Source organism: Copadichromis virginalis, linkage group LG5 (genome assembly GCF_057382275.1).
Source record: "Copadichromis virginalis isolate Kocher_CV1m ecotype Utaka linkage group LG5, C_Virginalis_male_GT1.1, whole genome shotgun sequence".
Lineage (NCBI taxonomy): Eukaryota > Metazoa > Chordata > Actinopteri > Cichliformes > Cichlidae > Copadichromis > Copadichromis virginalis.
In genome coordinates this window covers 24,034,709-24,061,461 of record NC_140622.1, presented here as the reverse complement: position 1 = coordinate 24,061,461, position 26,753 = coordinate 24,034,709, and the positions used below count along the sequence as shown (strand labels likewise).

Sequence of the window (26,753 nt, the reverse complement as noted above, 5' to 3'; positions counted from 1 at the left end):
TGTTTTATAAACTGTCATATGTCTTAGGCTATTCTTTAATGATGTTTTTGTAGGAAAAAAAATCTCTTCCTTCCAGGTGGCTGAGCTATCAACCACTGCACGTGGGCTTTCATTACTGACTTATGGTATCTGGTTTTGGGCTCTTTTTGGCCTTTTGCCTGCCCTATTATTGCTTTTTATCCATTATTTGCCTGTCCGTATGCTTCTGCCTATCTCCATTTTTCCCTGCCTTTGTCATCATCCACATCACAGTCATTTGGATGCTTCTGCGTCTTGCCTCGAGGTGCTTATCAGCAGAGAAAGATATAATTTACATCAAAGCCACAAACAAAACGCAGATAAACACTGAAAACATTAATTCAGAATGTTGTCAGACTTGGTGGAAATGGCACCGTATGATAGACTTATGTGACATTCAGTAGTTTCAATACTGCAAATAAGCATGACATATTTTAGTAAATGTACATAAAAGGATCATTGTTTCCCAACAGACAATGATCAGGTCTTATAAATAATATGACTACTAGGAGAGCAATGAATGAAAGGATAATTGGTTACTTGTGTGTGTGTTTACACAAAATGCTCTTGCCCACTTATTTTCCCATCCTGCTCACTATCAAAAGATCTGGATAGAAATGTAGGTTGCTGTGATCTTTGTGCACGGCTGACTTTTGGCCTCCGTGTGTTGTGTTTCTATCTCGGCTTTGTCCCGAAGCACTGCCCCAGAAAACTGTGTGAGTCAACTAATCTGCTATTCCTTCACCACGAGAATGAAGAATGCTTTACTCTCCTTTCTCCTACTGACTCTCCCATGCACTGGCTTATGCTTCCTCATTTCTCATCATCCTATTTCTATAAATATTTCTATAAATATGTATCTCAGTTTTGTTTAATGGGATGCATTTGCTTGTCGCTCATGTCCTTTACCTTTGCATGTTTTTTTTTATAATGTACTCACAGCCACATTGCTCTTAACGATTACTGTTACAGACTAAGTAGCTATGGCCATCAGTGTATGGCTCTTTATACACAATTATATGTTAAATCTGTGGCTATTATTTTTATAATAACAGTGAATGAGCTTGTGGATGTTATTGTCCATTGTCAAAGGCAGACACATAGACACGCCTGGCAAACTTAGTAAAGTTACAGCTGTGACTTTTAAAGAAAACATATTGATTTACTAACAATTCTGAACTATTGCAAATGCAATAGTAACATATAACTTATAAAAAAAGACAAAATGTCCATCCTGTACATGGTATGGCTCATATTTATGTCTACTGTTATATAGATCTTTAAAAATTATCTTCCTATAAACACATATATACACTTTAAATACACTTAAATAGCTTAATGACTTCTAAATGAATACTGAATATTATTTTGAACGGTGTTAAAAATCCAACTTTACAGGGTAAACCAGCCATAATTCCACAGTTTCTAAAAGCAAATAAAGTAGAAAAGAAAAGGCACTTTTTTATTTAAAGTAAATATTTGCCTAAATCACAGTAGATGTTATGAATCTAGATCCCCTAAATAGTTTATAGGCTTCATTTTCATCAAGATTGAACCAGCCATCTAGGAGAAATTCAGGAACAAACATTTAGACATACATGTGCTACAGTCATTATGACCTTGCAGTCATTGACCTGACCATGCACTGCTCTCAGTACTATGGTATTCGAGAGTCTATTGTGAGACCGTCTGTCTAACAGCTAAAGTTTAGCCCCAGTTGTGTCATGCAGACGGAGAATAATCCCAGCATCTGCAATTGCATTATACAATGAATAACAGAATTGCAAAGCCGTTACGCATTCAGATGCAAATGAAAAAGCAGCATACGCTCATTTACACATAAATATTAAAAAGTACTATATTAAACATGCTAAACATATAAGCTTTATACAAGGTATAGTGATGAGGTACTTTTTGTTAACAAAAGCAGTCATGCTGTGGAGTAGCATGATAGGGCAAGTATTGAATTCACAATTGTTTTCCACAAATGTGTGTGTTTTGATAACACACTGGAATTATGGCTGGTGTGATCTCATCAGTAGTCGGTCTCTCTGGGTTCATCCACAGTACTCATCTTTCCTCTCTTCAAACACTGGTCAGAAAACGATTCACTTTGAGCCACGTTCTGAGTTTTTTCTTGTTAAAAGGGAAGGAATTAACGATTATATGATTAGATCTCAGGAAGACGAAGCTATACTGGGGATTTTATGAAATGACACATAGAAGTAATCACAGTACCAAGTGGAACAAAGCTACTGGAGAGTGAGGGGCACGCAGTGATCCTGTCACTTTTTTGGATTTTGGAAAATGTCATCTTATCAGATCCTATCATTTCATTTATAAACTATTCATCACAGACAGAGGCAGTGAAATCCATTTGCATGACTTTAAGAAAATGTCAGAAGGAAGTTCTTTGTTTAGTGAGATGATATTAGATAAAGACCAAACTCTGTGTTTCGCTTTCCGTCATAATATTTATTCTTAAAAATGAGTAAGCAGACAGTTTGTGTGTCCTGTGAATACCAAAATGTTTGTAGAACAGTACAGAACAGTAAAACACCTTTCATTATATTTCTATAACAAGACCTTTTGAACATTTCAAAAGTCAAAACAAAGGACACATTCTTTAATATTACATCAATTCTTTCATCTCAGGAAATAGACCACAATTTTTTTTAGAAATAGATGTAAAAAATATACAATTAAAGTGATCAGTGTTAAACAGCAGGCTATCTTTTCTGATGCACATAACTATTAATTTGCACAATATCAGTGAGGAGGTGGACATTTTAGAACGCAACCACACCGGAGGGACCAATCACATCTTTAAAAGGACTTCACAGCTTAGACAGGAGGAGCTTCAGTCACTACACACTTCCCCAATTTCCCTCGTAACGTACTCTGTCTCACACTTCCTCAGCTCATCAAATTCTTATTTCTTCCCCTGCTTTCTTTGCCTCCTCCTGAAAAAACTATAAGAGAATTTTTCATTCCCTCAGATGCTCTCCTCTCATTGCATTTTCATCAGGAAACAAGGACACAGGAAAGAAAAAAAGGGAAGTGAAAGAGTTGGACAAAGTAAGGAAGGGTAGAAAGATTACTTGTAGTCATTTGAGTGCTGACAGGATGATCTTGTACTGGACAGAAATTGGTCTGAATAATGAGACCAGCTCATTGACCCCGAACGCATTTGCATCGATGACAGGGGTCAGATTGTGCTTTCACACCTGCAGTGGCTCAGACAGCAAAATTAAAAAGCTGTATATTTCTTAATGAGGTTTGTGTCAGAAGAAGTGTTTCCAAAAAAATACAGCGATAGGAAGAGCATTGCCAAAGCATGAAAGTGAGATGACATAAAAAGCATCACAGTTTCAAGAACGTCATGCGATGAAGAGCTAAAGAAGTAAAAAAAAATGGGAAAGAAGTGGACAAGCAGAAAAAGAGTCAGAAGAGGTGAAAGCAACAAAACACAAGAAAACTGACAAGAGGGAAGAATAAAAAGAATCAGAATAGAAGACAGATGAGGTTTGAAATGCTCATCTGATGGGCCTCTACAGGCAGAGCGGGAAATAAAAATGCAGGGTTGGAAGCACATCTATCTGTCACTCTGTGTTATGCTCAGTATAATTACTGTGAAATGACAGATATCCGTGACTTATAGGAGGGCGGCTAGAGGAGAGAGAGAGAGGTGTGTTTTTAGACTCAGCCTGCGAGTCACATAAACACACATCTATTTGTGGCCTGGTGCAGATGTGTAGCTCACGCTAGAAAATGAAACTATAACCAATGGTGATTTTAATGTTTAAACCCAGGCATATTTTATATTGGTTTATTGTTTTTGAATCTAATCAGGGATATTTAGTTTTACCACAGAAATCTGCAAAACCCTAAATGACTTGATTTGTGCTAACATGATAATCAATAACCTAATAATTCCTTCACATTATTCCAATAAGCAGAGTTTTCGCTAGTCTTTTTTTGCAACAACAATAAATTCAAGTAAATAAGAACAGCTCGACGATCAGAAATGGTGTGCAGGCCTCAAAGTCACAGCTGTCACTGATAACATGTGAGATTTCTGTGGCAAAACTCTTGATGTGTAGTTTTACAAGGAAGGGTAACTGATGCCCCCCTACGGCCTCAGTACATAGACACCACTGAAATATTCTTTCTTAACAAGCAAAACTACTTAATATGGTCTCCAAACTGCTACATCTTAAAAAGTCACATTTGGGTACCTAGTACCTAATAGGGTGGCACAGCACTTTGCCAATAAATGTACAGTGAAAGCCTTGTACAACACAACACACGGGTATCGTTCTAAAGGCACAGACACTATCGTGATCATTATTGACAAGGTACCAGGACAGGTTGTATCCATATAATGTCATTAAACTGATTTTAAAATATTATTGGTTAAGAAAAAAGCTGCTTTCATCACAATGTTAATTAAGAACATCAAACGTGTTATTTAAAGTTTGTGCAAAACCGACTACATAATAACACGATAGCTTTTCCTTTTTTCTTACATTTTTTTTTACAAAACAAAAATAACACTCTGAGTCATTTGTTTCATTTCCTGTTGTGAGTAGTGGCTGATAATGCTGTTTTTGTTTCATGGACATTTTATATAGACAACAGGCAGCTTGGTTGGTCAGTCAAGCGGTCAGTTAAAAATGCGTTTCCTTCTCTGAGATGGTGGATATTTTCCCATCGGCCTTAAGTTTTGCATCGTTGGCAGCGTAAGGACTCGTGGCAGCAAGTTTCCCTCTCATTTTCAGGTCTGGGCTGGGGGTGGTTAGCTTCTTTATTCTCTGCACAGAGCCAAAGACACAAAGAGGAAAGATAAGAGAATATATTTCAATCTCTGGAAGGTGACACAGTAACACAGCATCAGCACCACTTGGCCCTAAATGCAATACTGTACGTTTAAAACTGTTAAAATCATTTTATATATTCAAATGAGTGTAATATTTGTAAGCTATTTGTAAGAGATTTGGGTAGATGATCCTTCAGTTTGGTGAAGTTTCACTATTCTAGTAGGAAACAACCTAACTGTCTTATGTTTGTCTCTCTTTATTTTGCCTCCATGAGACCTCAAGTAAAGAATCATGACTTGTTGAAGAAGCATAAACTTTTGAACAGGATCATCATACATGCTCTAACCTGTGTATAGCTTTCTTATCTTTGATACACATATTTGTATGATTTCTATAATAATTATATATAGAAATCAGTATTATTATTATTATTATTATCAGTAAGTATTATATATACGGTATCTTATGACTTTCATATCTCTCTGCTGCAAGATTAGCTCTATATGAGGCTGGTAAATTTGATTTCAGTATTTCCATTTGCATGTGTACCATATGCATGTTTTACCTCAGAGAAGGTGCCAGGAGTCTTCCAAATCATCCAGATAATACCCAGAGGGATGCAGACCATTGAGGACATGGCCATGAACCAGCCAATACCATAGCCCCAGTCAGGGTAGACGTAAACATTGTTGTACTTCAGTGGTTTGTATTTAATCAAGAAAAACAAGAAAATTCCCTGTGGCAAAAACAAAATTCAGTTTGCAAATGTTTCAATTTAGAATATGACATAAAGAAACGGCTTTAATAAATAAATTAAAGTTGCAGTACTGTATCTTTGTGGATTGCTGTGCAAATGTATTATTCAAAGTTAGGAGTTTAAGAATATGAAAATCAACATTTCCGGGTGACACAGCACGGCAGCTACACAATACGAACTCATTATTTGCACATGTGATAAAAATATATGATGATCCATGTTGATTCAGTATAAAACTCCAGAGCCATCCATATGTATCTTCAGAATTTTGTTTTTCGTTTTTTTTTAATTTATAATTTTTTTTAACATGATACGCTGTTTGTGCTACTACAGCTCTTGAAATTATGCCACTCACAGCACAGATGCCCGGGGTCAGGATCATCCAGCACCATTTGATGAAGAAGACTGGTTTGTACCCAATCATGTCTTCAATATTAAGGTAGAATCTGTCACTACCTGAAAAAAAAGTATGATTCAGTGACAGTTTCTGTGTGTTTCATAAAAATAATGATGTGGTTAATCTTTAAAGACAGTTTGTGACTCTCTTAACAAGGTGGACGAAATCTAGTCTGAAACTTTCTATCAAGAAAGCCGAGATCAATTTGTTTTGCTTCATATCTGATTTATTGTGCTTATAATAGATCTGTCTTTGTAAGTTGTTGTCAGTTTGTCAGTTTAAATTAGACTTACAGTAACATAATTGTATTGACATCTAAACGCAGGGGGAAAAACATGTATATTGCTTATGTATATTTTATCAAATATACATGTATGCATAATATTTGAGTCAAGTAGACAGAAAACAACCTTATGTTTTATTTAAAAAAGCACAGAAAGCCACTGCTTTAGGATTACTTTTATTATTATGCATCAGTAAAACGATTGGTGCAAAATTAAGAGAATGCTGCATGTGTTTGAGACCAATCTCCAGCAGAGGGCAGAGAAGAAATATTATTGCAGAGTGTTAAAAACATGATGGCTTTTGCAGTGCTGCAATCTGTGGCAATTGCCCAGCTGACAAAAGACAAATGCCACTACTCAAAACAAGAGGGGGAAGTGAAGTGAAAAACTGAAAACACTGCTTTGATATTTCAAGGTGTATAGGTCAAAACTCTTATCTTACCATACACCCAGCCGATGCATATGGATTCAAATATGGCTACGAACAGCAGACACATCCCGCTGGCAGCATACGCATCAAACAGCTGGAAGACGTACATCCCTCCCTGACAAGACAAGACAAGTGTCAGTTTCCTGTCAAAGCCCCTACATGTCAGACTCAGTTGAACAAAATCAAGTATAAAGTTAACGATGAGTGCATGATTATGGTTAATGGCAAGACCTCAGTAGCAAACAAAATAAACTTGCAAACATCCCACACTGGTATTTTCATAAGGATTTGTCCCAAAATTAAATAATTCTACACAACAATAAATATTTTATATTAGAGCCACTGACAGACACCAGCTATAATGCTTTTTTTCAAATCTGGTTTGAGTCTGACTGAAGGATGCATTTACAGTATATTTGGTGCATTGTAGTATAGTGTGTCAGGGATGACTGCATGGAGCCTCCCGTTCATGCTCTGATGGCCAAACTTGCACTGAGTCAATTGTTTGTGAATTTGTGCTAAAAAGCTTTAAAGATGACCACTGGGCTTCATTGGTCACCATAGTTGTGTTCAGGTTCATTTTAGTTGCCAAAATGTGTTTGTTGGTTTCAATTTAGCCGTAACTGCTTAAACATGTTTAATTGCTGTTAAGATCATATTAGTTTCATTGTTTTGTTCTTTTTGTTTTAGGTTGGGTTTATTTTTACATTACAATGCATTGGAGTATTTGTCAGGGGTAAGATATAAGGTAATACACCACCGACCATTATGTAACACTAAAAATAAAACATTAAAACTAATGAATTATTATTTCCTGCCTGGTTTTATGTTATTTCTTTTACTAAACAAAATCTTTTATATATTTTTTGCCACTGATACATTAAGTTTTTGGTCAATAAAAATAAGGACATAAATTTGATATTTATGTTTTTGAACAGTGACACGTTTTTTGTAATTATGCCTCTGTAGACTAGCACAGTGGATTTAAATTAAATGATTTAGATGTGATTGAGGTCTAGACTTTCACCTTGAACATTTTATATATATCAACAATTCTTCACTACATCCATTAATCTTTTTCTTTTCATCCTGCCTTACAGCTCTTCTTAGTTTGTATTTCTCTCACATCTTCACATTTCATCTCAAAAGGTAGTCTTGCATTTTACCTTCCCCTGCACTCAAGACAAGTTATCAGCTCTTCCACTAAAAGCGTCATAAATAAAATCTCACATGAATCTTACAGAAGGTTACATCACAGCTTTACTGTGCTAGTAAAGCTAAGCTAAGAATCGTCTCAAAATATCTTAGTATTGCACCACACTCCCAGAAGAGCATTTAAACTGTGTTTAATCCTACTCTGAGACATTTTATTCAACATACTTTTTTGTCAGCTTTTGAATAAAGCTTCTTGAGTCCCATTATAGGTGGAAGTTGATTAAAAAGTGATAAAACTTATACATAGTGGTAATAGGAAGGAATAGGCAGTAAAAACAGAGGTCAATCAACTGAAAGCTCTAAGACAAAAGACTGAGAGAGAAAGTGCTATACTTCCATATTTTATCAAGTTTCATCCCCTGTGCCATCTCCATTATGGAACACTAAAGAATGGTACTGTACATTCATAGTGGAGATGGATGGAGTTCAGTGCAGACAGAAATGTGAAATGCTTTTAGTGGCTGAAAGAGGTTTTTGAAACAGATCTTCAGGTCTAAATTACTGCTGTCAAATGTCCATATGTATAGGTTTGTAATGGTTATCTAATGGTGTGTAAGGGTTATCAATAAAAGAGATCAGGGCACAATTAAAAACAATTAAAATAACAGGAAAAGGTTTCTATTATCTACAGTGTATCTGATTGGATTTCATGTAAGGGATGGATGGATGGATGGATGGATGGATGGATGGGCTGGTGGGGGTAAATATTATACAGGCATTTAACTTATGGGACATTTAACTGACAAGCTATAGCTATCTTACCTCCATACACATGATGAGTCCTATGAAAAACGAAACTATAGACATGCCTAGGATCAGTAGTTCTCTGCGATAGCCTCTCCGGAAGGTGTCTGGGTACATGTCCACCACAGCTGTCACCAAGCTCTCCACACATACAAACTTAGATACAAAAAATAAAACTGAAATTTACAGGATAGACACTTTGATGAGAAAAAAGACCATAAGGTCATTATATCATCATTATATTATACATCAACATAAACTGAAAACTCTTTGAGCAGGATGTTCCTCTCAGTATATGCATCTGTGGTGAAACCAGAAATGTTTATACCTGGAAGTAACACTGGAACCAAAAAGTTGCACAGAGGGGGAAAAAATCGCCAGATCTCGTTTTTGCTCACAATTAAGATTTGCCAACGTTTCATTGACATATTGTGCAAGTGCTAACATTTTACCTTCGTTTATTCAACTTTGGAAATACATGTTTCCTGCCAGAAACCTTCTGCGACCCAAATGTAACCAAAAACTTTAAAACAAAAAATTTAAACAACAATATAAAACTGAAATCAATAGAGCATGTAATCCATGTCATGCATATATGATTTCTTCACAAATATTAAAAATTTGTAGAGGCACATAGAACTCTAATTGTATGTGGCAAGGATACAAATTGTGACTGTTGAACTGAACGCGTTCCCTCATTTTCTCGATTTTCACTATGTCAGCTTGTACTCATTAGATACAGTGTTTCATGACCACATATTGGCATTCTCACAGGATTAGCAGGGTTGTTCACCCTCTTACTATGTCTAGATTATCATGCTATCACACTAGAGGAAATAAGCTTCATGTGTTGTCTGCCAAGCCGTAGGTCTCAGCAAACCTTCAACTTTGTCACAAGCTTAAGAGTCAGCATTCCCAGGATATATTCACAACAGCAGTACTCACCTGACTGTCCAGGCCAAGGAAGATTAGCATCATAAAGAACAGACAAGCCCAGAGTGGAGACAGAGGCATCATAGTAACAGCTTTGGGATATGCAATGAATGCAAGACCAGGACCTGAATGAAAATATAAGAATACAGATTCTCAATTACAGGACTGCTGGCAGTGTATCTGATAGAACAAGTACAAAATTCTAACAGCAAAACAAAGACTGCTTGGTCTACAAAGAATAAATTAAACTTGACTTTTTAGGATTCTGCAAAATTATATAGTTCTCAAAAATCCTCAAAAATGAGACCTAATGGTAGCATGCATTATGTGAACTGGGCTGATTCTTGTTGTTATTGTTGTTACAAATCAGACACTGCTTTGATTTTAGTCTTGCATCTAGCTGACGCAGAGCAGCCATTGTAGAAAGGTGATCCTGCTTGTAGCGGTTATTTAAAGCTTTGGTCTTTTTCTTATCCTCAGCCAGTATTTTTTGTCATTGGGAAAATATTATAGAGGTCACAGAGATCACTCAGCAAACCACATGTAAGTTTGGAACTGGCCAAGTCTTGTTTGGGTTCAAGGAAGTGACTTAAACTCAGCCATCAGAAGCCTTCTGCAGAGAACATTTCAGGATGCCAGACAGTCTAGTCAAAATTAAAGTGAATTTAGGACGAGCATCCGACTTTCCTTAAGTGGCCTCAAGAGGTCTCCTGCAGATGCCACTGCACAAGTTCATAGAGACTTCCTTTCCAATCAGATGAGGAGAACCCAACAGTGCCAAATGTTGCCAAAGTTGACATGACATTTTTGAATATGCATAAATAAATGAAATTTAAAATGTGTTTCATATTTTCTCCCAATGGATTATTTGAAGCGCTTTGTGTAAAATGTCACATTATCTTTTTTAAATTCAATCTACAACACAAAGTTTGCAGGTGACTAATCTTGGGATTATCTGATCCACTGTGAGGCTAACTGCTTGAACAGAAGAGCTGGCATGCTATTGCTTTATTTAGCACCCACATTTGGTGACTGTCCCAGAGAAATACATTATCTGAAGCATTATGCCCTGTCCTTACTGTGCTCTAACAAACATTTTAAATTTCTCGCTCTGTCTCTTTCACTAAATCTTTCATACTGACTTGAATAAATCATAATGCGGTGATCTAAGAGCCTAGGTAAAGAGTGTGCGGTTATATAACTGCGAGTGTTTACTCATTTTAGCACAATATGATGGATGAGAGCACAAATGCTCAGGTTTTGTTTCTGTTTTTTTAATCTGCAGTAGCTGCTGTAGATCGAGCACATGATTTTCAGAAACATGTCATTATATTGTGTGTTGTTCTCTCACCAGATTCTGCAACAGCTTCGATGGGAACATTTTGTTCGTAGGCCATAAATCCCAGCACAGAGAAGATGGCAAAACCTGCCACAAAGCTGGTGCCGCTGTTCAGACAACACAGCATGATGCAATCCCTGAGTACCAAGACAGAAAGAGAGTTAGAGATCACACTTATTGGAAGAGTTGTTATTGCAGCTGACACTAGAAGCAGCACAGACAGAACAGAAACATGTTGCGTAATAAAGACATACTAAAATGATACATAATTTACTAATGCATAAATTCTTACCATTCGCCACTTACCCATGGGGCTTTCTTCTTATATATTAACCATTTTGGAAAATCAAGATGGAGGTACATTTCAGTGCTGTTTGTGTGTGTTTTTTCTGTCAGCATCTCCAATATGAAATCAAGAGACTTGCTAGAAAAGTGTAGAATAGCTAAAGACTGCAAGAAACTCCCAATATTTGGGATGACCACCTTTACTCTTCAACACAGATACCTCTGTTAGTCAAGCCTTCTTGTAATTTCTTTAAGTAGGCTTCAGGAAACGGTTCCTCAGGCTTCTTGAAGGACATTTGGTGTCAGCTGCCTTCAGTAATGTTGAGGTCTGGGCTCAGGGGAGGCCAATCCATGACTGGTGATGTAATTCTATCTATGTATGCTTTTCCTGTGTTGTATTTTCCAGATGGTATTGCATAATTGATTAACATCTGAGCTAGTTTGCTCCATTCATGCCATCAGTTCTGTGTCAGGTCACTGCTGGATTATCTCCTATTTCTGACGGGCACGACTGAAAAAGCAGCCAATGTCAAAAGAAAACAACTACCAGACCCTCAGACAGACTGCAAAATGATGGCTCAAAACCATTTAAAAAATGACAAGAAAGTCTGGCTCCATGGAAGCAAACTATAAAGAAATGAGAGGTGGGATTTATCTACCACACTGACCTGTTGGCTTCAGCTGTACTAGGAAATATCTCAAAGAAAATTAAGCACTCTAGCATTTCTGAGTGTCTTTGAACAGAGTTTGGTCATGTAATAGAGCTGCCACTGATTTTCAGACCAGTTTGCACGGAGCACAGTTGAGACAAAGTGATGTAACTTAACACGTGTGCAGTAGCAAAGGCCAAAGGGATATTGTCCACTTTATCCCTGTGTCTCACATCCTTCTTAATTTGTAATGTGTTTATAATCCTACTGCATGATAGTGGCTAATTGTTTTCTACTGTTAGTTTTATTTATAGACAGACATCCATCAACTGGAATTTACATTCTTACCTGTAGCAGTTATTGTTGTAGGCATTATAACTTCCCAGCGCAGTAAGACAGCCCAAACAGATGGCATAGGAGAAGAAGATTTGTGTTCCTGCATCCACCCATACCTAAGTACCAAAATATACAGTATGTGTAGAAACAGACAAGATCAAAGAACAAAACAACATAAAGTGTTTCTAAGGTGTTGACAAAAATTATCCAAGTCAATAAACTCGGCTTTTCTAAGGACGCTCATTTGCCACTAAATATCCACAAACCAAACATCATCATCATCCTTTGTGATCCTTTCCAATCTTTGTGATTTGTAAAAATTAATTAAAAAAAACAAATTAAATTGAATTGTGTATGCTTTCCCATTTAAATGAGATCACCATGATATACCTAGGGGTCATTTTTCTTCTCTAATGAAACTTTACATCTCTTTTGTTGCCCTTCATTCACCTTTTTTTAATCCTTTGTAATGAAATTATGGCTCAGCTCAAATGGAGTCTTTCCCTTCAGACAGACAGGGAAGCAGCATGAATTATGAATTAAAATCCTAAAAGTAGCTCTAAACTTTTTTCAGAGGCTCATTATTTAAATTAAGTTCACTACTTTATACAGTTTGGAGGGATTTGAGGTAGGGAGGGTAATAGAAGCTTAAATTAAGCAATGAATATTATTTAATCTCTCTAATTGAAACAGATCTTGACAGAATTTAAAACCTAAAAAAGACAAAGTGGCTAAAAAAACCCCCACCAGACCACTCATTTGGCATTAGAGCCAGATAACTACTGGTAAGTACCAGTTGTATGGTGGTGAGGTGGTTAGTCAGTCACTTTGGTTCAAGTAGGCAACATGTCAGCAACTATCTAACACAAAACAATCGGGACAATTTTGCAGACGTCCCAAAAGAGTGAACTCAATTAACCTTTGTGATCTGCTTAGATTTCCTCCAGCACCTGAAGCAATAACCAGCCTAAAAAAATCTCATAGAGGACAATGGATTCAGTAGCTTGTGCATGTTGAGGATTTTAATGAAATGCCTAGATGATTAATTTCCAAATAATGTGCTGTGGCACAATGCTGTGCAATGGGGCAATCATGTGTCTTTTTGTCTGTATCTGTACATGTTGTGCAAGAAATTGGCTAATGACACATGGACAAAAGGGTCCTTGGAAGAAACATAACTTAATACCTCAAACAATTATTGGATCTGAACCAGAGGATGCAAGGCCATTTGTTCAGCTGAGGTATGTCCTAGTGAAGAGGTCAGACTCTTAAAAAAACAAGCTGTCATGCTACATCTGGATGCAACAAAAGGCTGTCAACAATGGTTGCCAATATGTTTAAAAGAGTACTTTGGGACTTGTCTGAAGACACAGAGCCTATTCTGTATATATATATATATATATATATATATATATATATATATATATATATATGAATGCAAATGAACTTTGAACTTTTGGCTTGCCCTTTAATGTGCCTCGGGCAAAAGTTCTTATTTATCAAATATCAGCATGATAGGATGAAAATAGGGTGAAAACATCATTGACAATTTTGTTTTTTTGTGCACAGGCTGAAATGATCCCTTAGTTCAAAGTTGACAGCCACTCTTACTTGATTCTGGATGAACCCACTCTTAATTAAACCTCCATGTTGTCCAACTCTGTTGTTTTTATAAGCACCAATACAAAGGCTCATTTATGTTACCTGGCAAGCTTAGTAGAAACTGAGAGCTTGATCATTGACCATCATCACCTCAGAAAGTCTAGGAAATTTGCATACAGTACCCAAAGTATGTTTCTTGCAAAGTAGCCAGTATTTCTCTTAACTACAGTTTTAGTTTCCCAAACTTACTGTAATGATAAACGTAAAACAATAATCTCACGTTTTCTGTCACCAAAGTTTTTTGTCATTTAGGTAGGAGGGAGTTTTGGTCTTTAATCAAGTAAAAATCTGAGTAAATTCCAATGTGGAGAGCTTACTCTATTATTGACTTTGTATTCTGTGAAGAAAGAAAGTTTCCCTACTCTCAGTTATTTTAATAAGTTTAAGTCTTTCCATCTTTGGGCTGAAAGGCAACTTTCTTGTGGCAATTTTAATGCAAAACAATAAAGTTTGACAATGTTAATATATATCTGATGGGAAATACATCCAAAATAGTATTTGGTCATTGACTAAAGGGGATATTTACATATGTACAATTCATCAGTGAGAAAGCTTTAGTATGTGCATTATGAAACTAGTTTGTAGTGGAACACAGGACCCCAGAAACCCAAGGATAGCATGGGGTGCTAGCAAATTCAAACTTAATGCAGCATGGCTCTTTGAAAACTCTCTCACATCACCATTCAGCCACTAATCTCATTTCCCCACTGAGAAACAATTAACAAACGCAAGGTCTTCGCTCCCTCCTGGGAGTAACCACGGTAACTTCTGTGACCTCACAAACACAGGACTGTTCCTGTGGAAGAACAGGCCTTTCTCTCCTAATGTTCATTAATGTTCCCTTTAGTTCAACCTCGGCTGATGGCCGCACAGTGCAGGGAAACCTTGAAAGCCCAGGCTCAGAGAGAATCACTTGTTGATGTTGTGCCTAATTTGGCCGGCTCGTGTTTGGTTATGTTGAGACTGTGGCTCCAGGAAACTTGTCTACTGTGTGAAAGCTGGATGACATAGGCTGTTAGATAGTGCTCTTGTAATGTAAATGTACCACTCTTGGTGTGCTTTACATCTCCCTCTGCTTATGAATGATCTATAGATTTGAACTGAGGCATTAAGACATGAAATTAGCTTTTATGTGCCCCTCTACATCTGAGCCAGGCATTATTAAATGGAATTTCGTTCCAGAGTATTATCACAATCTATCACAACTGCATAAAGAATACAGACCTATAACAATTAGTTATTATTAGTTATTAGTTATCACTTATTTCAGTCCTTTATTTTACCAACATGCATATTGCTACTGTTGTGCAATAACCTTTTTACCTTTTAATATGAACTAATTTGAACTATTAAATGATTAAAAAATGTTTCTCCAAAGCTGATATATAGTAAAAAAAACAAAAACAAAACAAAAACAAAACAAAAGCCTGTGGACTTTGGAGTGCAAACAAAGTACACCCTGATAACTTCCACAGGAATTAAGAGTATGTGTAGCAGCCAGATGCTCCTAGTCAATTCCACTTGATTAACTGATCATCAGGAAGTGTAACCACCATTATAAAAGCAAAAATGTGGTCAGTCCTATTAACACAAAGCCACAATTTTCCCAGGAGTGGACACCCTGAGATCAAACCGTGCAGTGCTCAGAGAAACTGTAAAATCTAAATCTGAGACTCTGGAGGAACTAGTGTGCTAATTGTGTAAGGTCATGACAGTGCAATTACAAAAAAAATTAAAATAGGTATGACTTATTTGGAAGGTTCGCCAGGAGAAAGCATTTTCTCTTTAAAAAAATCATGGCAACACAGCTGAGGTCATCAGTCATTAGGTTGACTATGAATTCATGTATTCCTCTCTATACCAAAGTATTCTACAGTCAAATATGTGTTCAACTGTTCAACAGCAACAGGAAAATGATCCTAAGAATTCCAGCAAAATCTACCTTAGAGCAGCTTTGAAAGTAAAGAATCAAGGTAGCTCAGCCAAAGCCCAGACTTCAGCTTGACTGCAATGCTGCGGTTGGACCTTAAGCGAGAACCTGTACAAATGGCCACAAACTGAATTGAAGCAACACTTTCGCAAGCTACTGAATCATCGGGTGTAGTTCGTTTTTCACAAGACTGCTTAGTTTTGTGAAAACTTTCATTTTCACAACTATATGCCTGACTAGTGAATAGCAGTCTTAGTGTATTCTTTACCTGTTTCTAACAACCATTCATCTCTTGGATAGCTCAGGATCCAAGAATGTGCAATGTGAAAATTATTTGTCATATTTTGGCTAAAGGTTTTTTACTTTTACGTCATCATTTTGTTTTTGCTACTGAAGGTCATCATTGAGTCAACAAGTTGGGTGACTGTTCACTAGATACACCTAGTAGATCCTGTCATAAATCTCTACTTGCAACCTCACCCTAAATCCTGTGAGAGGAGCTAGGAAAAAACAGGGCAACAGCTGTACTGCCCCAAAAGTGCAAAAAGGAGGGGTGATACATAGTGCAGAGTGGAGGGTGATTGGGGGAGACAACCACTAAAAGAAAGAAAAGAAGAGAAATGTGGAAGGCAACACCCAGCCACACACACTTCACAAAGCTGGTTGAACAGAACAGAGCCCTCATTGTTCCCGAGGAAGCCAGTTTAACATTGGTGTCAGAAGTAATGTCCTCTGGCAAAAAACCAAAAGCTTTCTTTATTACTCTTCTTGCTCTCCCTGTGCTGTTGTATGTGTCTTTATTTATCTGTCCTCATCCCCTTAATCTGTCACAATTTATCTGTTTCACTTTTTCCTTTCTCTTATTTTAATCAGTTTACAAATGTAACTATCTTACTGTACCTTACTGTACAGCAGTTGGAGAGTATATCAAATAAATAAAAGAATCAAATCAGATAGTTTGCTTTTAGTACTATATAGTGAGCTTAATTCATCATGGGATACATCGGTACCCTCAAGATAATAATTATATGGAAAAACAACTTGTTAATTAATAAAAATAGGGTTTATACACTACATTACATCATCCAGTCCATCATTATGGCATTATATTGTATGTTCTTAACACCTTTTCTCGCCAACATGTTGTGTGAAACAGGTTGGTTTGTTGGTGTATAGTTACAGATTGAGGGAAATTTTAGTTTAATTACCAAGAAACAAACTTTCTTTGTTATCACATTCAAGACATCACACCCGGTGTCGCTATAAAGAGTGTAAAAAAGGTGTTTTGTCAGGATGGGAGTCTGACAAGAAGGAAAACATCATATTGACACATTTTGTTTCCTGAAATGCTGTAATGTGTTTCCAAATTGGGAAGTTGGAATAGCTCTGTTTACCTATAAGCATGAAGACATTATGTTTACATATCACAATCACACTGAAGCCGTGTACTATCTATCTATCTATCTATCTATCTATCTATCTATCTATCTATCTATCTATCTATCTATCTATCTATCTATCTATCTATCTATCTATCTATCTATCTATCTATCTATCTATCTATCTATCTATCTATCTATCTATCTATCTATCTAAGAAACTCTATCTTGTGTTGTCATGACCACCATCCAGTGACATTTTCTAGCCCTCTGTTGCCAAGCGACTTGAACCGTCTGCCTTTTCCAGACAAGGTCAAGGAGTCTCCATTTATGTGTGCTTGTTTGTGTCTGTATCTCTGTGAATTCATTGTATGTTAAAGCAACTCCCTCTATTAGCACCAAATACTGATCTTTTGACCATAGCCAAGTCTTTCGATCAGGTTTTCTGACCTGACCTTCAGTTAATCCGTCACCAGAGGAAGTGTCAGTTCAAATTATGCCACTGTCACTAAACCACTAGATTTAAATGCATAATTTTGCAATATTTAATCTAAACAGTTTTTGCTGCAGTTGTTTTGTGCAGAGTAAACAGAGTTTTTGAGGTAATATTGAGAACAACTAGTAATAGGTGTAAAACAAACTGCAAACACTCCTTATGTTTGCAGTAAAAACACTTCATATGCTTAGTCTGCATAGCCCTTTTTGCCGTCATTAATTTAGTGTCCTCAGGCTGTTATAACTAACCTGCCTAAAACAACTCAGTGCAATCAGACTGATTCCATTGATCTGAATGTCATACTGCCTTGCCAAGGACACAATTATAGAATAAACTTGGGACAGTGATAAAATGATGTCACTCTGTCACTGGATTGGATCCAGAAAAGCAAGCAAAGATTACAAAAAAAACAGTATAAAACTTAAGCAGTAACACCTCTAGATGGCACAGTTATTAAAAACAACAACAGCTTCTGCTTTCCAAATTTAGATTTTTGCAGAGTCGCTAGTGAAAGACAGCCTACCTGAGGGTCAGAGAGTCGTGAAATGTCTGGGTAGAGGTAGAACTTGATACCATCGAATGCTCCGGGCAGCGTCACTCCCCTGATCAGCAGGATCAACAGCATGAAATAAGGAAAGGTAGCTGTCACATACACAACCTGTGGGTATAAACATAGGCATATGCAAGCATATGAGTACAGTGTTACTGTCCAAACATAATGAATTTGATTATTACATAACATGAAATGAGGACAGTTAAAACAAAAGGTCTGCAAATGACATTCTGAATAATGCTGGCCTGTGACAAACATGGCTACTACTCAATGACTCATTGTTTTAGAAGTGCATCAGAAACTGAGATTGGGAGACAGTATTCTATGCAACAATAACACATCACTGCTCAGACCTAAAGGTGAGAGGACATGACAGCAATCTAAACAACAATACCTAGACAGGAAAAATTGTGGCAAAGTAAGTGAGGAAAATAATCTTTGGGATAAAAGAGCAATTTGTTTTTTCTTGGTGCACGCAAACATAAAGCAACAATGTGCTGCAATGTGAGTGCTACAACCAATTTTTAACGCTCACAAATTTGACTTTAAAAAGCCATAAAATCTCATAAGGCTCAATGAACATATATGGAGTGAAGCCACAGAGCTGGTTCAGACACTGCGTCATACACACTAACACGTCCCACTTTCCTCAAGTCATATGCCAAACACCCTCTCTAGATTTGGCACTGTATTTAACCTGCAAATTTCCCATCTCTCCCTCTAAAGGATTCATGGTTGTATATCAAGGTGAAGACAACAGAATATAGGACAATGTGTCCTAAGCACAAAGGACTTGTGTGGAAAATATTAGACCGCTGTTTAATAATAGCGCACTCAGTGTGAGGTCAATGAGAATCTGTGGCCACAAGTACACGTTTAACCGAACAACCAGTGAGCCGTCATGCTGCTATGCTTCTATAATATAGTATTTTGTATAAAATGCACGTTTTGTTTTCTTTCTTTCCAACACCACTTCATATTTAAAGAAGAAAGGGATGGGCGAAATCAGATCGTGCAATGCAAACTCTGTTTGCCAGCAACCAAGCTGCTCTCAGTGTCAAAAGACTCCAAAAGTAATTTCTTTTTAAAAAACTAACGTTAGCCTACTGCAACCACCTTGTTTCAGTTGTGGTAGCTACCTGGGTTATGCGCCACTTCAGTATCTTCGATGTACTATTGCTGTGTGATTTATTACCATTACTAAAGGCTACTCACCACCGAGCTAACATTGTTAGCTGGCGTCAGCTGAGGTTAGTTCATAGACTGCAGGCTGTTAGACTTGATGGATAGCATTAACAACTTGCTAGCGGCAAATAATCACGTGCAGTTCTGAAAGCAGTCTATGAACTAACCTCAGCTAACAATATTAGCTCAGTGGCGAGTAGTCTTCAGTAATAGTAATAAATCACACAGCAATAGTACATTCATGTAGTTGGGAAAAGCATGGCAATATATTAAGTAATTCAAAGTATTCAGAATACGTTACTCACATTGAGTAACTTAACAGAATGCATTACAAATTACATTTTGGGGGATGTATTCTGTAATCTGTAGTGGAATACATTTTAAAAGTAACATTCCCAACACTGTAAGTAGTATGCACGTCAGCACCTGAAGAGTGCTAACTTTCAGGTCAGTTCTTTTTATTATATAAAATAATTATGTAATGCAGTAAATCAATATTATTGAATTATGTGGGGGCAACACAAGTTCATCGTAACTGTGACAAAGTGTCTACACATTTGAAACAACCTGTCATACAAATTTGCCATTTAGATAGTGATTAATTGGGCAAACTTTACAAAACAAAACAAAAAAATCATTGTGACACATAAATTGAAGGTTTTTGGGAACGTTAAAGCTTCACAGCTTATCTAAGGTGTTTTTTTTGGGGGGGGGAGGGGTTCTACAAGAAACTGCAGTTTTATTTAGTGCAAGAATACATTCATGTGGTAGCATCTTGCAAACAGTAGCTAGCTAGCTTCTGCTAATGTTCAAACCTACACTCTTATATTATTGAACTATTCGGGTTTTGCAGAACTGTGCTAGACATCTCAAGACTCTTAGAAACTCACTGAACAAAGACTTTGGTCTCTTGGAAGGCAGAGGCGGGCAACATACATCCCCTGGCTTTTTGGCACTCAGTCAAAGTCCAATTGAGGAGAGAACAGGACAGAAGAGAGGCAGGCCAGGAGAGTGAAAAGAAAAGAAGGCTCCTCTGGCCCCATCTCTTAAACAGGAGAAGCCCACGGGAGTGATGCTGGCAGTGTGGGAAAATGTGCTTCTCTTGGACGCACGCGCAGAAGTGCATGAGTACGTGCACCAGCGGACACACACTCGCAACTTTATTCATAGCCCATAAGTGGGTGCGCACATACTACAGAGGCAAAATGTAGAATTCACAGATACCGGCCTAAAAACCAACTTGTGTGTGTGTGTGGTTCTGGTACAGCAAAGTTCTGAATCAAACTTCAAAGAAGTTCATTTCATTTCTGTGTGGCCGAATGCAACTGTGACTCAGTCACTGTGAAACTGAAACCAGAATCAAAGCTTAAATACATGAAATCCTAACCAAGTGTCTGTTCGAACAGCAGCAGCATCCATGAAGCTTAATGAGGCTGACCACTTTAAGCTCTGCTAATCCTAGCGTGGCCCACAAGGAAAGTGTGGGAAAATGTGCCTCCTTCCCAGCGGATCACTCCTTTAATTTGTAAAATAAAACGATTACACATCCTGAACCTTCTCTCCCTCTTTCTCTCCATCTCTCTGGAGATGAAAAGGACAATATTCAATCTCTCCATGAACTTTTGATGCTCCGCATGCTCCTTCCCGCTCACCAAACATTTAAGCCACCACAAATTTACTGGTCAAACTTGCCCCTGCCTTGCCGTAAATCTAACAGGAGGGCTTAAATGTGAGAATGGCCGGCAAACAGGGCCAACAAAAGCAAACAGCTTAGCAGAGTCGGAACTCAATGGTCTGTGGAAAAAAAAGCGACCCTCTCTTGCGACGAGTGAGCTGTGGTTAATTTTGCATAGCAGAAGAGAGAGAGAGGCAGCGGAGGCGGAGGCTGAGGATATACTCTGCATGCTCCTCATGAATGCTCTCCTTTCCTCCAGTGAATGCAGGAATCAATCTTGGACGGGCTGCTAAAGCCCAGCCATGAAGAAGCATTCTCCCCTCTTACTTCACAGCCAAACAAAAGACACTTCATGGAGATATAGGCATCGTCCCCCTAGTTGTTTTTTCCCCAGTCATGTAGAATGTGAACCCATTAATTTTTCCTCACACACCTCTCCTCTTTTCTCTTGACTCTCTTTTTCCCTCTCTATTTCTCACTTTATCTCTCTACTCATTCTGGCTCACTGAATCTATGAGAAGGTTTTCAAGGGCTGCTGAGCACCCATAGCCAAGTCCTTACTGTCCTCCCCATGGCTGCCAGAGAAAACTCAAGGCAAGTGTGATTGGAGGAAAGGTAGAAGTAGGTGGTGTAGACACCTCTTTGTCTCGCATTTAATGGAGGGAATTCATTTGGCTTCCTGTGGGAGAGCTTTCTCTTAGGACCAGAAGGGAAAGTGTTTTATCTTGTGGCTGCTTCAGTGGGGCTGTTTAAAATTAAAACTGCCCCAACTTACAAACACTAGAGGTAGTATAAAAGCAGAGTAGCATCCAAACACATTACTACACACAGTATTACTATAAATCCTTCATATTTACAGTTTCAAATAGTGAGACGCACTATCAAATACAGACATTCACACACCAACACATTAAGGCACACATAGAACACTAAACATTTATCCCTTGTTCTCACCTTGCCAGTTGACTTGGGTCCCTTCCAGATGCAGAAGTAGCAGATGAACCAGGCCAGAGCCAGACACATGGCCAGCTCCCAGCGCATCCCTCCCATGTGCTCGATACCATCTGATATCTTGAGTACTCTGCGTCTGATTTGACCAAGAAAACACACAGTTACAGACTTGGAATTTGACTGAGTTCAAATTCTTGGGTGATACGAGCAGGAGTCTAAAAACTTCGCAGGGAAGACGGAGCAGCATCGGAGAAAAAAACAACGCCTCTGCAACCTCCCCGAGACCGATTCTGCCTTTAAAACTAAGCGAGCAAAAACAGCAGTGATTGCTGCTGTGGCTATGCCAAATTTCAGCTAATGCATCTCCAAACTCAACTACATGTAGCAAGTTTACCTTCACTGTCATGCTCAGTTTCAGATTGTTTGGGTAAATTTTGAATAGTTGCAACAATGCAGTGGATTTTTCTCTACTTAATCTACATTTCTGCTAAGAAAAAAAAAATTAAATAAATATTTACAGTGAAAATGTTAGGACAACACGGGAAATACTGCTTTACAAACTGCTGTCCTCTCTTTTTGAATATCACAGGCCTTGTATGTACAGATGCCCCTCTGATGGATCTGCTGGAAAACTAACATAGCAAACCAGTATAAAAGCTGTGAGCATTGGGGGAAATACATCATACATCAGCAAAGTGGGTGGCACTGTGTTGGCCTAACACTGTATGTACCACCAACTCTGAAGTAGAAGTTTTCATGAAGAAATTTTAAAGCAAGGCTAGAATTATATTGACTTAACTGTCAGTATAATTCTAGCTTTGCTGCTAGTCTGCCCTCAACTGCCTAACCATTGTGGGTACTCAGTTTGACACCACAGGTACACTACAGCTACTCTAACTGGTAAATTCTATACAAGCATCACCATTTTCTCGTAGATCAGTGTTAGCAGTACATATTGCATGGCCCTTATAATGTTTATGTTAAAACTTATTGCAATATGCTAAACGGTGTGGGTGCAAGATGCAGAGCATGTTATCAGCAGTAATGACATCAGTGGTGGGGAATCAACAGTGTGTTTCCTGTTTGTTAAAACACAGCCAGGCAACAGCATTGATAAAGGATGAGAAGCGGGAGCCGAAGCCACAGAACTACATGGTGCTGCCAAATCTTTGCCACCGAGTTCAACCCTGGGGCTCTGACCAGCCATTGATCATGGTGACATGTTCTTGGTGGCCGGCCACAGGCTAGGTCCAACACAGCCCCACTGTCCCTCCTTGGTCACCCAAAAGGGCAAGATGTGGACACTAATGTGTGTAAATAAAGTTGTGTGGGGTCTCAGATTTGTTGAAATTGTTTAAATCGGTCAAGGGTGATTCATGCTGACGTGCTCTTGTTAGTGTGACACTCAGTATTTTTGGAGGCTAGTAGTTTTGAAAGGTTCGGTATAGTTCAAACCAAAGCTAAGCACTCCAGGTATCCTTGAATAATACTGTACCGCTATGCATTTTTTTCTATTCAAAATTATTAGGAAGCACTAAAAACGTGTCAGTTTAGGAGTCCTTTCAAACTCTTCTTCTGTAATCTCAGCTTTGCATTTTAAACGATAGGGACCAATAACAGCATTTTTTTATCAGAACATTTTTTAAAGAAAATAAAATACAGTTTTTAGAGGCCTGAGGTTTGTTTATTCTGTACATACAGTACAAAGCAGTCCCTCTTGGCATACGCTGAACAAAGCCTGGTCAGATTCTATTTTTGCCAACAACATGGTGGTTGGCTATTTGGCCATGTCTTACTCCTGGGTTCGGTTTATGTTCCTGGCTCAGATCTGACATTTTCTATGACAGTTAAGTTGGTCGTCTCTCTCAATTTGAACCTAACCACAATCTAAATCTAACAGTTTTGATCAAAATATGCTGTTTTAAAAATATTCTTAAGTAGGTTGCCCGTTTGATTTGACCCAGCAGTGTAAACACAGCTACTGGCAGTGAGACAGGAAGTGTGGTCAGCATTACACACTGACAAGGCCTGATCTGTTGCCACACACATGGCTCTAGCTGGGAGACAGCTGGCCAACCAGGGCCTGCTGACACACAAATATGAAAAGGGCTGACTAATTTTCGGGCGTAAGGTTAGTGGGGGCAGCAAAAGAGTCTGGAGCTTGAAGCATATGGCAACATTAAGAATGGAGGGGAAGAGTGTTGCGTTGAAGATTGCCTGAACTGACAAAGGATGGTGTTAGAAGGCAAATGGTGATTCAGTTAAAATAATGAGGTTTTGCACTTGCAAGCAGATGTGAAAATATAGAAATAGAAGTGTACTCACTCCCAGAACTCAATGACTGGAGAAGATGCATTAGGGTTTGTGATGTTGGTGGCATTTTCTCCATAATAGTCAACACAGTATTCTGTAAATACACAATAGGTTATCATGTTGAAACCACCATGCAGGTGTATGTGTAGAGTTGGCTTTGCACATCAAACCTAGAAGGTAATTTCTGTTTTCTTTCCTCCGCACAGGTTCGCAGGCGTATTTGTTTTTCTAAGAATTTGCTCCACTGTTATTTCCTCCTACCTGTATTCCAGTAGTGCCCACAGCCAGCCCACGGCAGCTCAGTGGTGAAGCAGTTGAAGAGGTAGAAAATGGCCCAGGCGAGGATCACTACGTAGTATATGTTTAGATGAGCTTCAATCACCTGTGTTGCATAGCCAATGCCTGAAAAAGAAACGTGAGGCTGATAAAAGAAGGAAATTGGAAAGAAAATGCAGGTAATAGCAAGATTTATAAATGACTGCAACCTTCACTGCTCCAGTGGTTATAAGGCACTCATAAAACAGGCAACATTTATCAGCCAAACTAATGTGTCTTCCATCGGCTTTCTCATCAGTTGTTAAAGTCAAGCGCATACTAGAAGAAACATATCAAGTGTGTGTTTTCTCACCCTCAAACAGTGGGCAGACTTTCCTCCAGCAGGTGATGCCTCCCTCACTGGTAAACTGACCCAAAGCGGTCTCCAAGAAAAACACGGGGATACCACAGCAGATGAAGAAGATGACATATGGAACAAAGAATGCACCTTGTAGACAAATAAAAACACACACAGTACATCAATATATGCGATCTATACAAGAGAGTAACACGTCTGGAAGAAAAGCAGATCAAAATTCCTGCATCAAATGCATCTATGAAAAAAAAGAGTAAAGGGCAAAACAACCAAATTCACATGAAAGCACTCATTACCGTGTCACACTCACACTGCAGGATGACATTTTTAGATCATGAGGCAAAGCCATACTGTGCAGTCTAATGGTGCCTAATGAGGTAACCTGCCTGTTATTGACAATATTCTGCATAATAGATGATATAATAAATTACTCAAACCACTTGCCTGTTTAATTTTCATAAAGTGAAAGTTCTAACTTTTCCTATGATGCAACAGAATAAATAGAATTCAAAAAATAACTTGTAGGTCTTTTATGCAGGAATTGGTTATGTAACTTGAAAAAATTAAAACATAGTCTCAATCTTTTTTTCTTTTAGTCTGCCTTCGTGTAAGGCAGTTGCTTTTATCTCTATTTTTCAATATATAAATTTTATATTATATTTTTAAAGAGCAACTCTATTTCCATCCCACTACCCCTAAATAAAGGAAACTTTCTTGCCTCCTCCATTCTTGTAGCAGAGGTAAGGAAACCTCCAGACGTTGCCCAACCCAATGATTTCTCCAGCCACAGACAGGACGAATTCAATCTTGTTGTTCCACTGGCCCCTCTCATTGTATCCCCCACTGTCTAGGCTGGAGTTTGACCCTTCCGGGTCTCTGCCATCCTCTGGTTTTCCGTTTATAACAGGCCCGCTCTTCTCAGCTGTCATGACGCTCCAGCAGCCTGCTGAGACAGAAAAAAACACAAGCAGAAAGAAATGAAAAAAACAAAACAAAACAAAAACGACAAGAAAAGAAAGGTGACAACAGAACGACAACTTTAAACGAATTCAGCTCTTTTTTCCTCCATCTTTAATGGAACATCTGAATGAGTGTCCAGTTTGTGCAAAACCACGCCCATCTCCCAGCGCAGACTTGAATAATACGCGAAGGTTCCAACCAAGTGAAAGCTGTCCAGTTAATTATTGCGGTCAAAGGCACTTTGACCACCTGCAAATCTAGGAAAAAACCCCCAATAAATAAACATAAAAAAATGCTGAGTGTTAAAGCTATCGTCCTCTTCAGCAAAGAAAAAATAACGCATATAAACGTCACAATGACTCAAAATGAAGTTACTGGATAGCAGCACAGTAAGTTAAAAAAAATGTCGAACAAGAAGACAACAAACGTGGTAGTTAAAACATTCTGGCTCAAGTATGAAACTTTCTGAAAATAAAGTCGGAGTGGCTCTACTTACCAGTCTCCTATGGAACAATGTCTAACCTCCTTTTTGGCTCCCGCGATGATGCGCACTAACAATTGCCTTTACAGAGCGCGGGATGGTTAAGCCTGATCAGGGGGGTGAAAAGAGGCGAGAGGGGGCAAAAGAGGAAAAAGAAAAACAAATCTGGGTCCGCGTTGAGTGATGTGATTTTGTTAAGTCTCGCGTCTATATAAAGGAAGATCGCAGACGTGGCAGAGCAACGGCTGATCTTGCACCAGGCGATGGGTAACCTGCGACTGCGCTCCCACTCTCCGAGCGGTCTACTCTCAAGCGCCTCTACTTGGATA

General features: G+C 38.3%; 1 protein-coding gene across 2 annotated transcripts; it reads right to left on the bottom strand.

Moving 5' to 3' along the window:
- Positions 1–2,472: 2,472 nt before the first annotated feature.
- Positions 2,473–26,748, bottom strand: slc6a11b (solute carrier family 6 member 11b). 2 transcript variants are annotated; one of them, XM_085456895.1, is made up of 15 exons: positions 26,440–26,748; positions 25,702–25,929; positions 24,981–25,115; positions 24,614–24,754; positions 24,365–24,446; positions 22,043–22,175; positions 18,199–18,333; positions 12,221–12,324; positions 10,950–11,074; positions 9,611–9,723; positions 8,684–8,821; positions 6,719–6,821; positions 5,951–6,051; positions 5,404–5,574; positions 2,473–4,832 (listed from the first exon to the last, which is right to left on the bottom strand). In XM_085456895.1, exons 2-15 carry the CDS (start codon positions 25,910–25,912, stop codon positions 4,689–4,691), a joined length of 1,836 nt encoding a protein of 611 aa, XP_085313021.1. In that variant the 5' UTR covers positions 25,913–25,929; positions 26,440–26,748; the 3' UTR covers positions 2,473–4,688. The 2 variants fall into 2 exon arrangements, with proteins under 2 accessions (XP_085313021.1, XP_085313022.1); XM_085456896.1 differs by having other exon boundaries at positions 25,702–25,926.
- Between the last annotated feature and the right edge of the window lie 5 nt (positions 26,749–26,753).